We start from the raw sequence: 15,798 nt of genomic DNA on the forward strand, positions 1-15,798 counted from the left end.
TGAATGATATACCATCAGGTCCCTGGGAAGGAAAATTATTCATAGAAGCGATTACACCAAGCATACGTTCAATGGCTGTCTGTTTCATAGTAGAGAAATGAAGCCTGTATTTTTTAATATCAAAAATATTATTGAAAACTTGTAAAGTTCTTTAAAATACATCCACCAAGTATCTTCATCTACCGGGACAGGTTTTTGTCTGTGTCTTTGCTAAGTGCTTTTACAATGATAAACCATCAGTCTCATAAATTTCATGTGGGTTGTACTAACTGGAAAGAGTGTCTGCATCTTGCATCTTGCCTTTTCCCTTGAGACCTAATTTCTTGCTATAAGATAATTATATGATTTTGTTTTATTACGCAAGGAAAAAGGATTGACCAATGTACAAGTAATATTGATAAAAATATTAAGTAATGGTAATAACACATTAAAGAAAAAATGCCGATTAATCCTAATTGAATCAATACAAATTGACTAACAATTGAATAATCCCATTTTTGCCTTCTTTCCCAAAAGCACCGTACTGTATACATGTGATTAGAGCAACAGAAATGAATAACTGAGAAAAGCTGATTAGTCAAAGATCTTATATGTCTGTGTTTCCATCGTTAATATTAACTCAGATTGATCACTTCATTTTGTGGACACAGTTCTAAAATTAATTATCTACTTGCTCCCTGTATATGTAATAAAAAATATCTTCTCAAGTTACATTAAATGCACCAACTTGGCAAACTTTCGCATTGACCATTGGTTAGGGCTAACTATAATTCCAGAGCCCAGGATAACATATTGCTCGCTTATCACTATGTTTATTAGGAAGGGATGGACAGGACAAATCCCAGGAGGTATCTAAATCTGAAAAGCCGCTTTTGCATTATAATCACCGATTACAATAACATGTCTTTACAAAATATCACTAGTTCTCATAGTAATATCTACAATTCCATATTAATATCCCACCCGGGAAAGAAAGAAACATTACAAAGCAGTAATTTGTGATAAGATTCTGTTAAATCCATATATGAGAAATACAATACTAGTGCAAATTCAAGTTCTAAAACCGATTTTGATTCTAACCAATTTTTGTCCAACCACAGTAATATACAAAGCCCCGCCTCCCTTACATGACATTTGGAGAATGGCAAGGCAGGGCTAGCAAATACTCTATAATGATCACTTAGAAGTCATGTTTCTTGCAAACAAATGACTAATGAATCAGAAAAAAAAGAAACATAAATCATCCATGTTCAGAAAATGTTCCAACCCAGCTATATTTCAACTATAAAGTATCAGCTTGCATAAAGTGGTGGAGTAATTCAAGGCCCTAGATAGCCATGACCAGTCCTTCATTTCAAAAGATGAATTCTTTGCATTTTCTGACTCAATCACTAATATTTTTCTTAAACCATTCTTTTGAGTTACGATCAGATTTGAAGCATAAACTTTGATATGGGATGGAAGACCATGATCATACATTGGTCGGTTCCTTATGTCGTTATTGTTGGTGTTTGAACATTTCTTGGTTGACAAAGCATTTTTACTGAATGAACATTATGTGGGAAAATGTCACTATTCTTCCATACCATTTGGACTACTGCTGGTGAGGAAAAATGAACAAATGAGCCACCAAACTGAAGATCACCATTATTACAATAAGTTCTACAAGTTTGTTGTTGTCCTTTGAGGAGAACAACCATGATTGATGGACACAGTGGAATATACTAAGCATCGTTTGGCAATTGAAATATTTTGCCTTCCCTCAATCAAGAAATAAAGCAGTAAAAAAGAATACAGAATCCTTCAGGAACAGGTAAAAAGTCACTAGATGACATGGCCTTTCTTCTAAGCTATCGTTAATGGGCAAAATAGATGGCTCAAAAGAAATAGCAATTAGATTTAACACTGTTTTCATTTGTACTTTAACTAGACGTGGGATTCTTCAATCTCTATTTTATTTCCACTTATTACACTTCAACTGCAAAGAAAAAGGATTTTTATTACATATTGTATTTCTTCTTTTTTAATCCTTATAATGTCTGGTGGATTTCTGTTAAACAAGTGACCAAATCTATGGACTCAGCATGTATCAAGGAATCATTGTTTGACACAGATGATTCTAGAGAATTTTCAGTCTCTTGATCATTGCTAATTAGACTTCTTAATTGGTCCGTCTATGTTAATATACTTATTATTTTTATTGGTATTACTAGATTCTGCTTTCAGAGATTTCAAGGTTAAAGTAAGTGTCCTCATAGATTAGCTGTTGCTCTAACAATTTAACCTCTGAGGAAAGAATAGATTAGATTGAAAACATCATACCAGACATTGGTGGAGCTACAATTTGAAGTTGTGGAACATTATCTTCTAAAATAGTAACTGTTGCTATGGGATCTAGTGTTGTAGACATATATTTCATCAATAATTGATCATAATCAGCGGTAGCTTCTCTTTGAATTTTTGAAATATCATTGTTACTTAATTCATTAGACTGTTGTAATTAAGTGGACTGAGCAAAACTAAAATTGATTACGGCAGTCTTTGAGCTCATCACTTTTGTTTGTTAGCAGCTGTTTTGAGGGTGTCGAGGACCGTAATGTGAGCAATCCAGCATCTTCTTTAGTAATATTATTAACTTTTTCAGAAGGATTAGAAACAAGATCCTGAGAAAAATATTTGTCCTTTTTTAAGCGTCAGAAAATAATCTGACAAAGTTATTTTTTTTTTATAAAGAGATTTATTGATTTTAAGAGAACAAGAAAATAAAGATACAAATACACATAACAGAACACCAACTGGTGTTTGCGGACGGTCAGTCCCTAGACCACGTCTGGACATCGTAGGGCAAATCTATACAAAGAATGAATGATAGTCAATAGTTTATATGTCAGCCTCATGAGGGTATCTCCTTCCCAGACGCACCACTTCTCCGCTAAGAGCCTGCCACATCGTCCCATTTTCCCCACACTTTCATGTACTTGTTTGGACATCCCCTGGCTTCGTATACCAGCCTCTCACGCTCTGCGCACCAGTCCACTCCACATCTCCATTTGTTCTAAGCCGGTGCCACTCTGGCCTTCCATTCTGCCATTATGTCTCTCTTCGCCACCAAACATGTCACACCCAAGAAAATCTTGTCTGCTCTCCTTAGGCCCAGCTCGCCCATGACCCCCAGCAGAAGTGGTAATGGTGCCACTTCGATACCTTCCCGCAAGGCCTCAGAGACCTCCCCTATGACCGCCCTCCAGTAAATCATTATCACTGGGCAAGCCCACACCATGTGGAAAAAGTCAGCATCTGGACCGGTGCATCTGGGACAGTTAGATGTGGCTCGGAGGACCGCTTTATATAATCTAGTGGGAGTGAGGTATGCCATGTGCAGGTATAGGGTCTGAATTAAACGGAATCGCTTGGCCATTGTTAAGACCCTAGGGGCCATTAATGCCTCTGCCCAGTCCTCCTCCTCCATTGGTCCCACCCAGTCCTCCCATTTCCGGGGAGCCCCCCAGGGGACTGGTAGTGTTGACCAGTAAGGAACGGTATATCTGGAGACTCCACCCTTGCCTAGATTTCCCATCAACACTCTCGCCTCCATAGGGCTACATTCGGGGACACAGTCTCCCTCCTGTATGTGCACGGACAAAGCATGGCGAAGCTGAAGGTATTTATGGAATTGTGTCTGGTGTAGCGAGAAGTGTTCCTGTAGCTCCACGAATGACCTCAGGTGTGTTACTTCCCAGACATCCCCAAGTGTTGTCCCACCTCTGGAATCCCTCCAGTCCTGCGACGTCCGCAAGTAGTCTTCCATGCCAGAGCGGGGTCTGCTGGGTGAGGCGTCCCCACCATCCCGACACCCTTTGGGCCTCACGCCACCCCAATATGATCGCTCTTGTCACTTCCGGAACGGTCTTAGGGATCGGGCCACCGTACAGGGCATCAAAAACTCCTTCGTAGCTCAGTGTATGAAGCTCCAATCGGTATGTGGGGTCTGTCCAGCCACCTCCCACCCAGTCATTGATTACGAGCAGATGCATTGTTTTTTGTGATAAAGTCGCCACATATTTTAAAAATAAAATTTTACAAATTCACTCTAATTTCACCCCTTATGGGGAGATCAGGGATCAGCCTACCCTGACTGATGAGGAACTAAATAATAGCAATAGGATTCTATCAAATTTTTCTTCTCCCCCGCAAGATCGCATTCAAAAGCTGATAGCCAAAATTAAGTCAGGTTTTCCCTTGGATCCATGCCCCCCGTCCATCTTTCAATTGGCCCCTGAACTTTTCTCTCGAGCAATAGCTCCCATTTTGCATGAGGCACTATCATCAGGAACCTATCAAGCCTCCTGGAAGGAGACAACTGTTATCCCCCTAAAGAAAAAGGCAAACAGAGACCCCCAAGACCTAAGTAATTTGCGCCCTATTGCTCTCCTTCCCTTTTTGGCAAAAATATGCGAAAAGCATATTAATAAGGAGATAATATCTTTCCTGACGGCGAGGGGAGTGCTAGATCCTTCCCAACACAGCTTTAGAAAATTTCATAGCAGCGAGTCCGCACTCATCACATCCTCTGACTCTATACGTAGGATGGTGGATGAAGAGCAAGGCGCTATCCTGATCTTATTAGATTTATCGGCGGCCTTTGACACCATTTCACCCCAAATTTTATTAACCCGCCTATTTCAGGCGGGTATCAGAGATCAGGCCCTGGCACTGCTGAAGTCTTTTCTGACTGACAGATGGACCTCGGTCAGCTGTGGTGACTTCACATCTACGGCCTATTTGCTGCCCTGTGGGGTTCCTCAGGGTTCCTCATTAAGCCCCACCCTGTTTAATCTAAATGTAGAACCCCTGGCCAATTTGATACCGTTGTTCGGATTTATGCCCACGTCTTATGCCAATGACACACAGCTTATTATTCCAGTGGGCAAAAACTGGAAGGAGGCGGCTGACCGCTGTCACAATTGTATGTTAGCCATTAACGATTGGATGGGAACCAATTGGTTGAAACTCAACGGGGCGAAAACTGAATTTTTATGCTTTGGATCTGGCATTGAGCGTTGGAATTCCCGATGGTGGCCTGCTGACTGTTGTACTTTCCCTGTCCCCACCACCACCAGCAGAAACTTAGGGATCATCTTTGATGACCGCCTATCTTTTAAAAATCAAGTTAACCACACTGTCTCGACGTGCTTGTGGATTTTAAAAATGCTAAGAAAAATCTTCCCCTATTTACAACAGAGGTGGAAAGTTACTGTTACATTAGCCCTGATCATGTCCAGGATGGACTATTGTAACGCCCTCCTCTCTAATTTGGACAGTGTCTCCATGAAAAAATTACAACTTATTCAGAATATGGCGGCAAGATCGATTCTAAATCTCCCTCGATCAGCTTCAGCCATAGGCAGCCTCAAACAACTTCACTGGCTCCCCGTAGCCCAACGTGTGATCTTTAAAACACTGTACTTGACCCATAAAGCGGTGCACGGTATTGGCCCTCACTACTTAGTCACTCATCTTCGCTAGTATAGACCTAGGCGTCATCTTAGGTCCCTTGAAGATTTCATTATTCAGGCCCCGCGGACTTATAAAGTTAAGTGGGGGGACAAAGCCTTCACAGTGGTTGCGGCAAAACATTGGAATGCTCTCCCCCTTCATATCAGGAAGGAAACCAATTATTTGAGCTTTAGAAAGTTGATTAAAACCCGTCTCTTCCCGAGCTAGTCTCTGCTTCTGAATTCCTGTGCCCCTCTCTTTATTTTCTTTCGGCACTGCGCTTTCTCTCTCTCTTTTCTCACCTTTGTTTAGCGCTTCAATGCTCGTTATCGAGCCGGAATGCGCTCTATAAATCCTTTTTACATACATATATACATTGCAATGTAGTAAAGGTGGATGTTGGACATTCTCAAACCCCCATCATAGGCGTCCCGTTGGCAGGTGGAGAGGGCCAGTCTAGGATGGGTGCCGTTGCAGAGAAACTGGCGCGCTGTCGAGTCTATTTCTTTGAACCACGTCTTAGGAATCTGGTATGGGAAATTTTGTAATACATAAAGGAGCCTGGGAAGGATCATCATTTTGTAGAGGGCTATTCTCCCTAATAGATTAAGGGGTAGGTGCCGCCATCTTTGTAAATCGTCCTTGATTTTCCTAGTGAGTGGTGTAACATTAAGTTCCCAAGCTAGTTCCGGAATAAGTGCAATGAACACTCCCAGGTATTTAAAACTGTTCCTGCGGATGGAAATGTTGTGTTGCCACTCAATACAGTCTCTGGAGGGGTGCAGAGGGACCAGTAAGGATTTATGGAGCTTTAGCGTAAGGCCTGAGGCTTCTGAGAAGAGGTCAAGGATCTGTAGGATACGTGGGCCGCTCGTGGCAGTGTCAGCGATATAAAGGAGGACATCATCTGCGCAGAGCACCATGCGGTCCTCCGGTCCCCCGGGCCATGCCCACCCTTTGATCAAAGGGTCCTGACGCAGCAACTTCGCCAATGGTTCAATTACAAGTGCAAAGAGCAGCGGAGACAGCAGGCATCCCTGGCGAGTACCTTGGCTGATCAGGAAAGGATCAGAGACCACCCCATTTACCTGTACCCTAGCGGTTGGATTTGAATAGAGCAGTCTCACGAGGCCGCGGAATTTGGGCCCAAGTCCATAGCTCTGCAACACGGGGTTGAGGTAAGACCAGTCCACTGTATCGAAGGCTTTTTCAAAATCAAGTAGGAGCATAGCCAGGGGGGACCGAGTCAGTGCACCACGGTGCACTAGGGCCAAGTGCAAGCGTCTAATACAGTGCCTAGTGCTTCGGGAGGTCATGAAGCAGCACTGGTCGGGGTGTACCAACGACGAGAGCGCTTTTTTCAGCCTGGCGGTGCCACCATCTTTGTGAATCGTCCTTGATTTTCCTAGTGAGTGGTGTAACATTAAGTTCCCAAGCTAGTTCCGGAATAAGTGCAATGAACACTCCCAGGTATTTAAAACTGTTCCTGCGGATGGAAATGTTGTGTTGCCACTCGATACAGTCTCTGTAGGGGTGCAGAGGGACCAGTAAGGATTTATGGGGGTTTAGCGTAAGGCCTGAGGCTTCTGAGACGAGGTCAAGGATCTGTAGGATACGTGGGCCGCTCGTGGCAGGGTCAGCGATATAAAGGAGGACATCATCTGCGTAGAGCGCCATGCGGTCCTCCGGTCCCCCGGGCCGTGCCCACCCTTTGATCAAAGGGTCCTCACACAGCAACTTCGCAATGGTTCAATTACAAGTGCAAAGAGCAGCGGAGACAGCGGGCATCACTGGCGAGTACCTCGTCTGATCGGGAAAGGATCAGAGACCACACCATTTACCTGTACCCTAGCAGTTGGATTTGAATGGAGTAGTCTCACGAGGCCGCGGAATTTGGGCCCAAGTCCATAGCTCTGCAACACGTGGTTGAGGTAAGACCAGTCCACTGTATCGAAGGCTTTTTCGAAGTCAAGTAGGAGCAAAGCCAGGGGGGACCGAGTGCAAGTGTCTAATACAGTGCCTAGTGCTTCGGAAGGTCATGAAGCAGCACTGGTCGGGGTGTACCAACAACAGGAGCGCTTTTTTCAGCCTGGCCGCAAGAATCGAGGACATCACCTTGATTTCAGTATTCAGGAGGGAGATGGGTCTATATGCTGAGCAGCTCTGCGACGGGGGGTTTGAGTCTTAGGGATCACCAACAAAGTTATTTTTATGGGGTGGATTTAACTACCTTATTTGCAATACTTGTCTCTAATTAGTGTCAAGTTTGATGTTTCATTATAAACAATTGTGTGGTGCCTTGGCTATTTTGTTTAGAGAGACATATTCGCCAAAATCACCACTTTTTACAACTTGTAAAGCTGTTACAGTTTCTTGCACACAATTTTAAATAAAGATAAATTAAACAGAACAAGCATAAGGAGGAGCAATATGAATTATATGATTTACATCTTTCAATCCTGATGCATCTATGATCCCGCCAGCTTTTCCATTTTGAGTCTAGACTCTACTGCATGACATGATCAAAAGCTGTTTTGAAGTACCCAAGTAAGTGGCAGAGTTGGATTCTGTCTGTTTTCAGTTTACATGGTTCTCTTTGGTTTTGGCATTCTTTAAATTATTTGTTGTGGTTGTTTGAGCAGATTATATTTTACTATTTATTTCCTTTATTTTTGTTTTAGTTACAATTTTTTAATCTGATGTTTATTCCCTTTGTTCTTATTTCTATTGTTTGTTTCTTCTAGGTGTTCTTCGTGGTTTTTTTTTGTGTTTCCCAGTGTCCAGTAATATAGGATAGTGGTCCACAGGGTCCAGTTACTACTTGCTTTACTCACAATACCACACTGACCACATTAGCATGTTCCTTCCCTTCATCAAATGGCTGTCCATCGAACAAAAGTGCTCCCTTAAAATGTAACTAACCCATATATTTAGTACAAATACTATTGATGTCAAGAGGTTCCTGAAATCTCAGTTCGAAGAATAATGTCTTGCAATTCACAACTGTCTTCAAACGAAAACGGCATGACTTCCAGGTCCTGGTCTAGGATCTTAGTCAACCTGTACACATCAGAAAAGTTCCCTCAATTCACCATTCTCAGAAAATCACTAAAATCCGCTTTATCAAAAACCACCTTAATCCCTCATAATAATACCTAGTGTGATTTATTTCTCTATTTTTTCACCTCTGATGCACTGCTGCTGGTGTTGTAGCCCAATTAAGTATGAATCTGCTGATGTACTGTTTCCGTATGGCCCTTAATCTGTTCTCCGCTGTCTACTTCCATGTCTTTCAATATGTCACTAATCCAGCTGACATGTATCTAAGTCAGCCATCTTGATAATTTTTACTTCATGTCTACATGGCTCCTTCTTTTGTACTTTCTTCTTTTTGTTACTTAAGCATCTCATCTGCTTTTCCCAATTAAGTCCTATGTTTTATAACTCCAGCCACAATCAATGTTAAGAAATTCCTACCCAAATAAATGCTACACTTTATCTATACCTGTTCCGGATGTAAGTTTTTCCTCCAGTTGTGTTTATGCTCTAAACTAGTGGTTCCCAACCTGTGGTCTAGGGACCCCTGGGGGTCCGCGAAGCCTCCTCAGGGGGTCCACGACTGCTTAGAAAATTAAATAATATTAACAGATAAGCTCCCCAGCTTTCAATAATGATTCAATGGGGGGTCCCCGGAATCCAATAAAAATTCAGTGGGGGTCCCCCGGCTCCAGTAATGATAAAGTGGGGGTCCACAGAAGTCAAAAGGTTGGGAACCACTGCTCTAAACTTTTTTGCTGTAAGCAGTAATCATTCTGTATGGATACAATGTATTTTTAATTTTAAACCTTATTTTCATGTTTTTGCTAAATTGTACTCCTATATGTTTTGCCTTTTGCCTGTGCCTCCCTTTTACTATAAACAGTCATATCCTATATACATTTATTTATTTATACGTAAGACTGCTAGAACCCAGGTCTGAACAATATTGCGAACGCTGCAGTATAAAATAAAGCGTGCAACATAATAGAATTCACAGTTAAATTAAACCTAGAATCACACAGAAAATAGCTCACTAAGTCATTCATGTTTTGAGCTCAGTCAGTGAGCTAGTATCACATGCTGTTCTATATTTTTGCTTAGTCGCCATATTGACAATTACCTCTGTGCGTTTTAACCCAGATTTTATTTTATCGCAAAACTGTGCATTTTAAAGATTTCCTCTGTTATTTTTAGATTTTGTGGGGCAGACTGAGGATGCAGCCACTGGAGCCGCCTCAATCATAGTCAACAGCGAAGGTGTGTAATCCTGTATTAATGAGTCTAAGCACTTCTGTCTCAGAAATGTTTGGCCTGTGGCACATTTTACACTCCGTAGCCTGAAGAAATGCATGTTTGTATCTTTTAAATCATCAGATAAAAGTACAGCAGATTGTCATCTTTTGAAAGAGGTAATAAATTACAAGAAGGGAACTTGGCCAGCCAGTTCTCAGGGCTGGGTCCCAGCATGTTGTAATTTGTGGAGGGTAAAATGTGGTGGAAATACATTTTAGATTGTTACAAATCCCTGTTGCCCACCCTGGAGGTGGGAGACCACCTGCTGATATTAGTTCAAATGAAGCGCCTGACACCCAGCTCTTTTGGAATGGTAGTCACTTGTTCTGGTGTCAATGTGGGGGGGAGGGGAGCCTTTTTGTCAGTAGATGATACATACTCCAGAAAATGGCCCACATAACGCATACAGCTGGGGCGCGGGTGTGGTTTTGGCATGCAGCTGAACAATCAGTAAATTTATTCTCCTTTCCTTTTGTCTCTCAATCTGTGATTTTGTTGTTAATATACTGACACCCTTGGCGTGGTTTCACCTGTCTTTTTGCCTCTGCCCCCTGTATTTTTGACTGTGTGCTGGATTTCGTTTTTACATTTTTTTTGTACTCTGGGCACGTTAGCACTGCTGACCAGTGCTAAAGTACAAGCGCTCCCTGCGTAAATTGTGATTATGATTGGTTATCCCTGATTCGCACGTTTGGTTTACTAATAAGTCCCTAGTAAAGTGCACTGGAGGTGCCCAAGGCCTGTAAATCAAATGCTACTAGTGGGGCTGCAGCACTGATAGTCACCCACATGAGTAGTGCTGTAAACATGTCTCAGACCTGCCACTGCAGTGTGCAGTTTTGCACTGCCAGTTCGTTCTGACCCACATGCCAGGCCCAAACAATCCCTTTTACTACATGTAAATCCCCCCTAAGGTAGGCCCTAGATTGTCCCCTGGGCATAGTGCAGTGTATTTAAAAGGTAGGACATGTATTGTTGTGCTTTCCATGTTCTGAAAGTGAAATGCTGCCAAATTAGTTTTTCACTATTGCAAGGCCTATCCCTCCCATTGGTTAACATGGGGATTACCTTTAATTATCTTTCAAGCGCAGTTTCCCATTGGGAGCAGATAGAGATATGGAATGCAAAAGTAAGCAGTAGTCATATAAATCACATAGATCACTGGTATTCTGCCACGCAAGCAGTAGTCAGGTTGTCATTATTACCACAAATGCACGTCAGAAGAAACACATTCTCGTAACTGCCAAGACATCAAAGTGAATGCACTTAAAACAAAATATTCCTCCAATGGCAAGGCATTAGTGTCACCAACATAGGTGTACATACAAGGAAACACTCCCATATTGCATATGCCCTAAAACATTATAATCCCCTCACAGTATCCTAGACAAATCCTAAAAATATGCTTGACACCCCCACATGGCAAGTGCGGCAAAAAACATACTCAGGTCATTGGAAAGAATGGCGACAATACCTTGAGGACAGGAATATCATAGGAAAAGGTAACTGCGATGTCCTAGGGATTACTGGAGGCGTGAGAGATGCCGATCATAGGACAATCACCCCCCGCTACCTCCCAGGCGAAGGTAGCGCATCTGTACTCTTGATCCAAAATGGGCAGTAGATACGGGAAGAAAACACGTACTCTGTCTAGTACAGGAGCTCCTGTGCTCCTATCACGGGGAAGACAGCGTGACCAGGCCTTATTTGCAGGATCAGGGACCTCCACCTTGGGTCGCCACTCTGCCCTGCTACTCACGGAACAACAACCCCACCGAGGGAGGCGTGCATGTGGCTCTAACACGAGGGAGGATCCACGCTCCCTTCTCTTGCGGGAATCCTGGGTCGGTCCCTGTGCTCAGGCTCGCTCCGCAGCTGCCTGTGTCTGCGCGGTGCTCCCCGGGGTTGGCGGGGGAGTGCTCTGGGGTCTTCTCCAACCCGGGCGTGATGTTCCTTCCCCCTGATCGCCATGTCTTCCTGAGGCTGCCAAGCCCCACCCTCCTACCGGCACAGAGGGAAAATCGACCTCACCTCTCCTTTGGGTGGTGGGATCCTAGTAAAGGGTGCCCAGGCCCGGCGGTGAACTGCACCGTACTCTGTCAGGAAAAAGCAGAGCCAGAAGAAGCTCCAGCTTCCAGAATCGGGGCCTGCTTCTCTCCCGGGGGCACTGGAAAAGGCAAACCTTGGTCATGCTGGCAACCACAGTTCCCCACATTTGGATACACCCGGTGAGTTGGTCCTTAGTTTGGGTGCAGCTCCCTTCACATGCTGCACCAGCAACAGGCAGGAGTTGCTCTCCGTGCACTGAGTGACACACTTAGGAAAAATAAAACGTAGCACTCTTCACGCGCTCTGGAAAAATAAAAATACAGGGCTTCCCTCAGGATGTATGAAACTGAGTGGGGGTAAGGGAGCACACCACCCGGCCTCCGGAGACAGCAGAGGGGGACCACAGGGCTGCATGTCTCAAGCAAGCAGGCCATCACAAGGGTTCACAGGCAGTGGCAGTCCTCTCAGTGACCTAGCAGGCCACAGGTCAGCACAACCGCAGCAGCCCCAAGGCAGTTCCTGGCGAGACCTTCTAGCAGCATCTAGTGTCCAGTTCAGTCCATTAGTGTCTAAAAAATGTGGGGGAAGACCCCCTGTACTTATACCCATATTGCGCAGTCACCAAAAAAGGGAGAGAATGGAGTTCCAAACAGCACTTATCGGTTCCAGGAGCGTCCCCTTTCTCCTCCAGCACTGGCTCCAGACATCAGTGTGGGGCCAGGGCACAGCCTTTACAAATGCAGGTGTGCCCACCTCTCCCTCTTCCCGCCCAGGAAGACCATTCAGTATGCAGATGCACCTCTGTGACTCCTCCACTCTCCCTGTGTACAGGCTGTCTGAAAAGTATGCACAAAGTCCAGTAGTCACTCTACCCCAGACATGGATTGGAGTCAAGCTGCAAAATACCAGTCATAAGTACAGAAAAATGTCCAGTTTCTAAATGTGGCATTTCTATAATGGTAATGAAAAAATCCACCTATACCAGTAAGCAGCATTTCTCACTACTATTACAGCCATAACAAACATGCCTATGCTACCCCTCATAAATTAAACACTACCACTAGACGTATGGTAGGGCATTTCCAATGCAATCCTATGAGAGAGAGACAGCACTCTCAGTAGTGAGAAACTAGATAGGCTGTTTGTCACTACCAGGACATGTAGTACATAAATACAAATGTCCTACCTTTTACATACTCAGCACCCTGCCCATAGGGCTAGCTAGGGCCTACTTTAGGGGTGACTTATATATAGTAAAAGAGGAGTTCCAGGCCTGGCAAGTAAATTTAGATGCCAGGTCCCTGTGGCAGTAAACTACGTACGCAGACTCTGTGGTAACAGGCCTGAGGCAAGTTTCTGGGTGGCGCAAGCTGCGCTGCAGGCTCTCTAGTAGCATTTAATTTACAGGCCCTGGGTATAGCGATACTACTGTACAAGGGACTTCTAGGTAAATTTAATGTGCCAATCAGCTGTTAGCCAATCATACCAAGTTTAGAAGGGAGAGCACATGCACTGATCAGCAGTGGTAAAGTGCTCAGAGTCCTAATGTCAACAAAAAGGGTCGGAAAAAAATAGGAGGAGGAAGGCAAAAAGTTTGGGGATGACTTTGTAAAAAGGGCCAGGTCCAACGGGGGAGTGCCTGAAAACAGGACTGAAGACAATAGTTTGTGGAAAGTGTAGTCCCCTATTATCACACTTGGATGAGTATGGGGTGGACTTCGCTGCCCTTCTCTGGTAAGTTTTTGGTCTCATGGTGCTACTTCTCGATGCAATTCGGGGGGTGGGGCGGCTACTATGTTGGTCTTCTACATTAAACTGCAAAATGTTGGAAGTGTAGTCACTTTTGCTCTCTCTTCTACAAGTCCACCCAGCTTCCAATGCTGTTTTCTGGTAAGTTTTCTTGATTTTGCAGAGTTTTAATTTTTTATGGCACCTTCTCAGTAGGAGCTCAACTTTTATGACGCATACATCTTCCTAGAGGTTCCTCATGCTATGAATACTTCTAGATTTCAGACTGGTCCAGAAACAGTATCCCAGCAGTCACTCTCCAGTGCTACGAGGTTGCACTGTGTGGATTGCTCCATGCCTCCGCCTCAGGATGTGACATCACTGTACTGCCTGGGTGCTGGCCCTAATTCCTGTTTTTCCGCACCTAATTAGCTTGGTCTTGAGCCTTTCCTCTGTGTCTCAGTGACAAATTCATCAATTTTCCATGGTGGCTAGTTCAACTGTCTACTCAAAGAACCTTAGGCTTTAAATCTTACTGATGGTACCACAAGAAGATGTGCCTTTCAGACCCTCACGATGACTGTGTGTGGTACCTGGGGTCGGGACATGATCTCATGGCATTAAGTTCTTTCACCTCTGTGGGCCTGAATGTTGTCCCAAGTGGACTCACTCTCTCAAAAGTATATCACATTCCAGGGAATGTTCTCCTAAGCAACCTTTTCGCTTAAGACATAAAAAGTGCAATGGGAAAGAGAAGACTTTTGCCTCGAGCAAACAATCATATTCTCGGGATGGTTCAAAGTGTAGACATCCTTCCCTGACCCCAGACTATTACTTGAAGTCATGTAAGCCCACCCCCCCCCAATCATCTTAAAGCACATGACCAGAATTTCCGGGTCCATCAGCCGATGGTAGGGTTAGGTAAGGGTCGTCTGGCTAACGATGCATGATTATCCTGACAGACTCTGCAGCCCTCTCGGCTCCTTCATAAGAGGGGGTCCATTCCTATTAGATTGATGGCTCCAGCCCTGCCCTGTGCCTCCATGAGCTTCAGCCCAGCTTCTATATCAAAGTCAAATCCAATGAAAGCGCCATCCTCAGTTTGCTCGGGCCTTTCTATGGCATGGATTTCAAAGCCTAAGAAGAGTCTGAGCAAATGACAGATGGCACCCTAGCTGCTCACCGAGACAGCTTTGTGGGTGGCATTGCCATTGTTCCTAATTTTGAAGCCACTGGAGATGCCCTCCATGAAGCTGACTCTGGCCTGGCCGAGGACTGAAAGTGTCTCGTGTGTGACAAAGGAGAGGTTTAAGGTTTATTTTAATGGTGAGCTCTATTGTGAGCATCTCCCAGAGTCCAAAGGTTTGCCTGGTTGGAGGAAATGTTTTGTTCACATTTTGAGGCCTTGGCTAGGAAGGAAAAGGGCTGTGGCTGCACAGAGGATGATGACTCGGATGCTGATCACCTTTACCTCCTGCCACCTTAAAAGACTGATGCTCGCATCTATTTAAAATTACAAAATGTCAGTGCCGTAGGTACTGCACCAGAAGCAGTAATTTCCTTCCCCTGTGGCCTTGCTTCTGAGGAGGTTGCAACTTTTACTGTAAGAAATGCCTTGCAAATAACTTTACCTTCTGAGGAAGGGAAGTCTAACATTTTGGTGGAAATCTTGTAGTCCTCCACAATTTCTGTGTAGCTCTTTCTTCTGTTTAAGGAGTCTCTACTGGACCCTATAATGGCTGAATGGGGGAAACCCTTTTTGGGCCCAGCAGACAACAGGCATTTTGCCAGACTTCATAGGCCTGCTCTGGGTGGCCAGCACTTTGTCATCCCAACGGTTATTGTAGAAGTTGGTTGTCCAAACATTGATATAAAGAAACTATTCTGTGACCTGGTGAGTGATGGTCTGGATGCATCAAAACAGTTCCTAAAATGTCATTTTGACTCTGTGGTCACCTTTGCCCCGGTCGATGAGTGCTGCTCTCGTGCTGCTTCACTGTGCTTGAATGTGTTCCAAAGGATTTTTGGAAGATGACCAGGCTACACCCATGGATATGCCTTTTGACAGTAAATGACTTTTTGGAGTGAAAGCCAATTCCTTCTTGCAAATTTTCAAGAACAGCAGGACGATGGCTCGAGTCATGGTCCTGACCTTCCCTACACAGCAATTTCACAAAACCTATCAGGTGTTGG

General features: G+C 44.2%; 1 protein-coding gene across 2 annotated transcripts in view; it reads left to right on the forward strand.

Annotated features, from left to right (window-relative positions):
• RBKS (ribokinase) overlaps nt 1–15,798 on the forward strand; it is a 381,325-nt gene that overhangs the window by 121,278 nt on the left and 244,249 nt on the right. Inside the window, exon 4 of one of the 2 annotated variants that reach the window (XM_069236222.1) lies at nt 9,730–9,792. The exons of the other annotated variant lie outside the window; for it this stretch is intronic. Within the exon in view, the coding sequence (XP_069092323.1) occupies nt 9,730–9,792 (63 nt within the window). The remainder of the gene's footprint in view (nt 1–9,729; nt 9,793–15,798) is intronic. 2 annotated transcript variants of the gene reach the window in all.

The sequence above is a fragment of the Pleurodeles waltl genome, chromosome 5 (assembly GCF_031143425.1).
Source record: "Pleurodeles waltl isolate 20211129_DDA chromosome 5, aPleWal1.hap1.20221129, whole genome shotgun sequence".
Lineage (NCBI taxonomy): Eukaryota > Metazoa > Chordata > Amphibia > Caudata > Salamandridae > Pleurodeles > Pleurodeles waltl.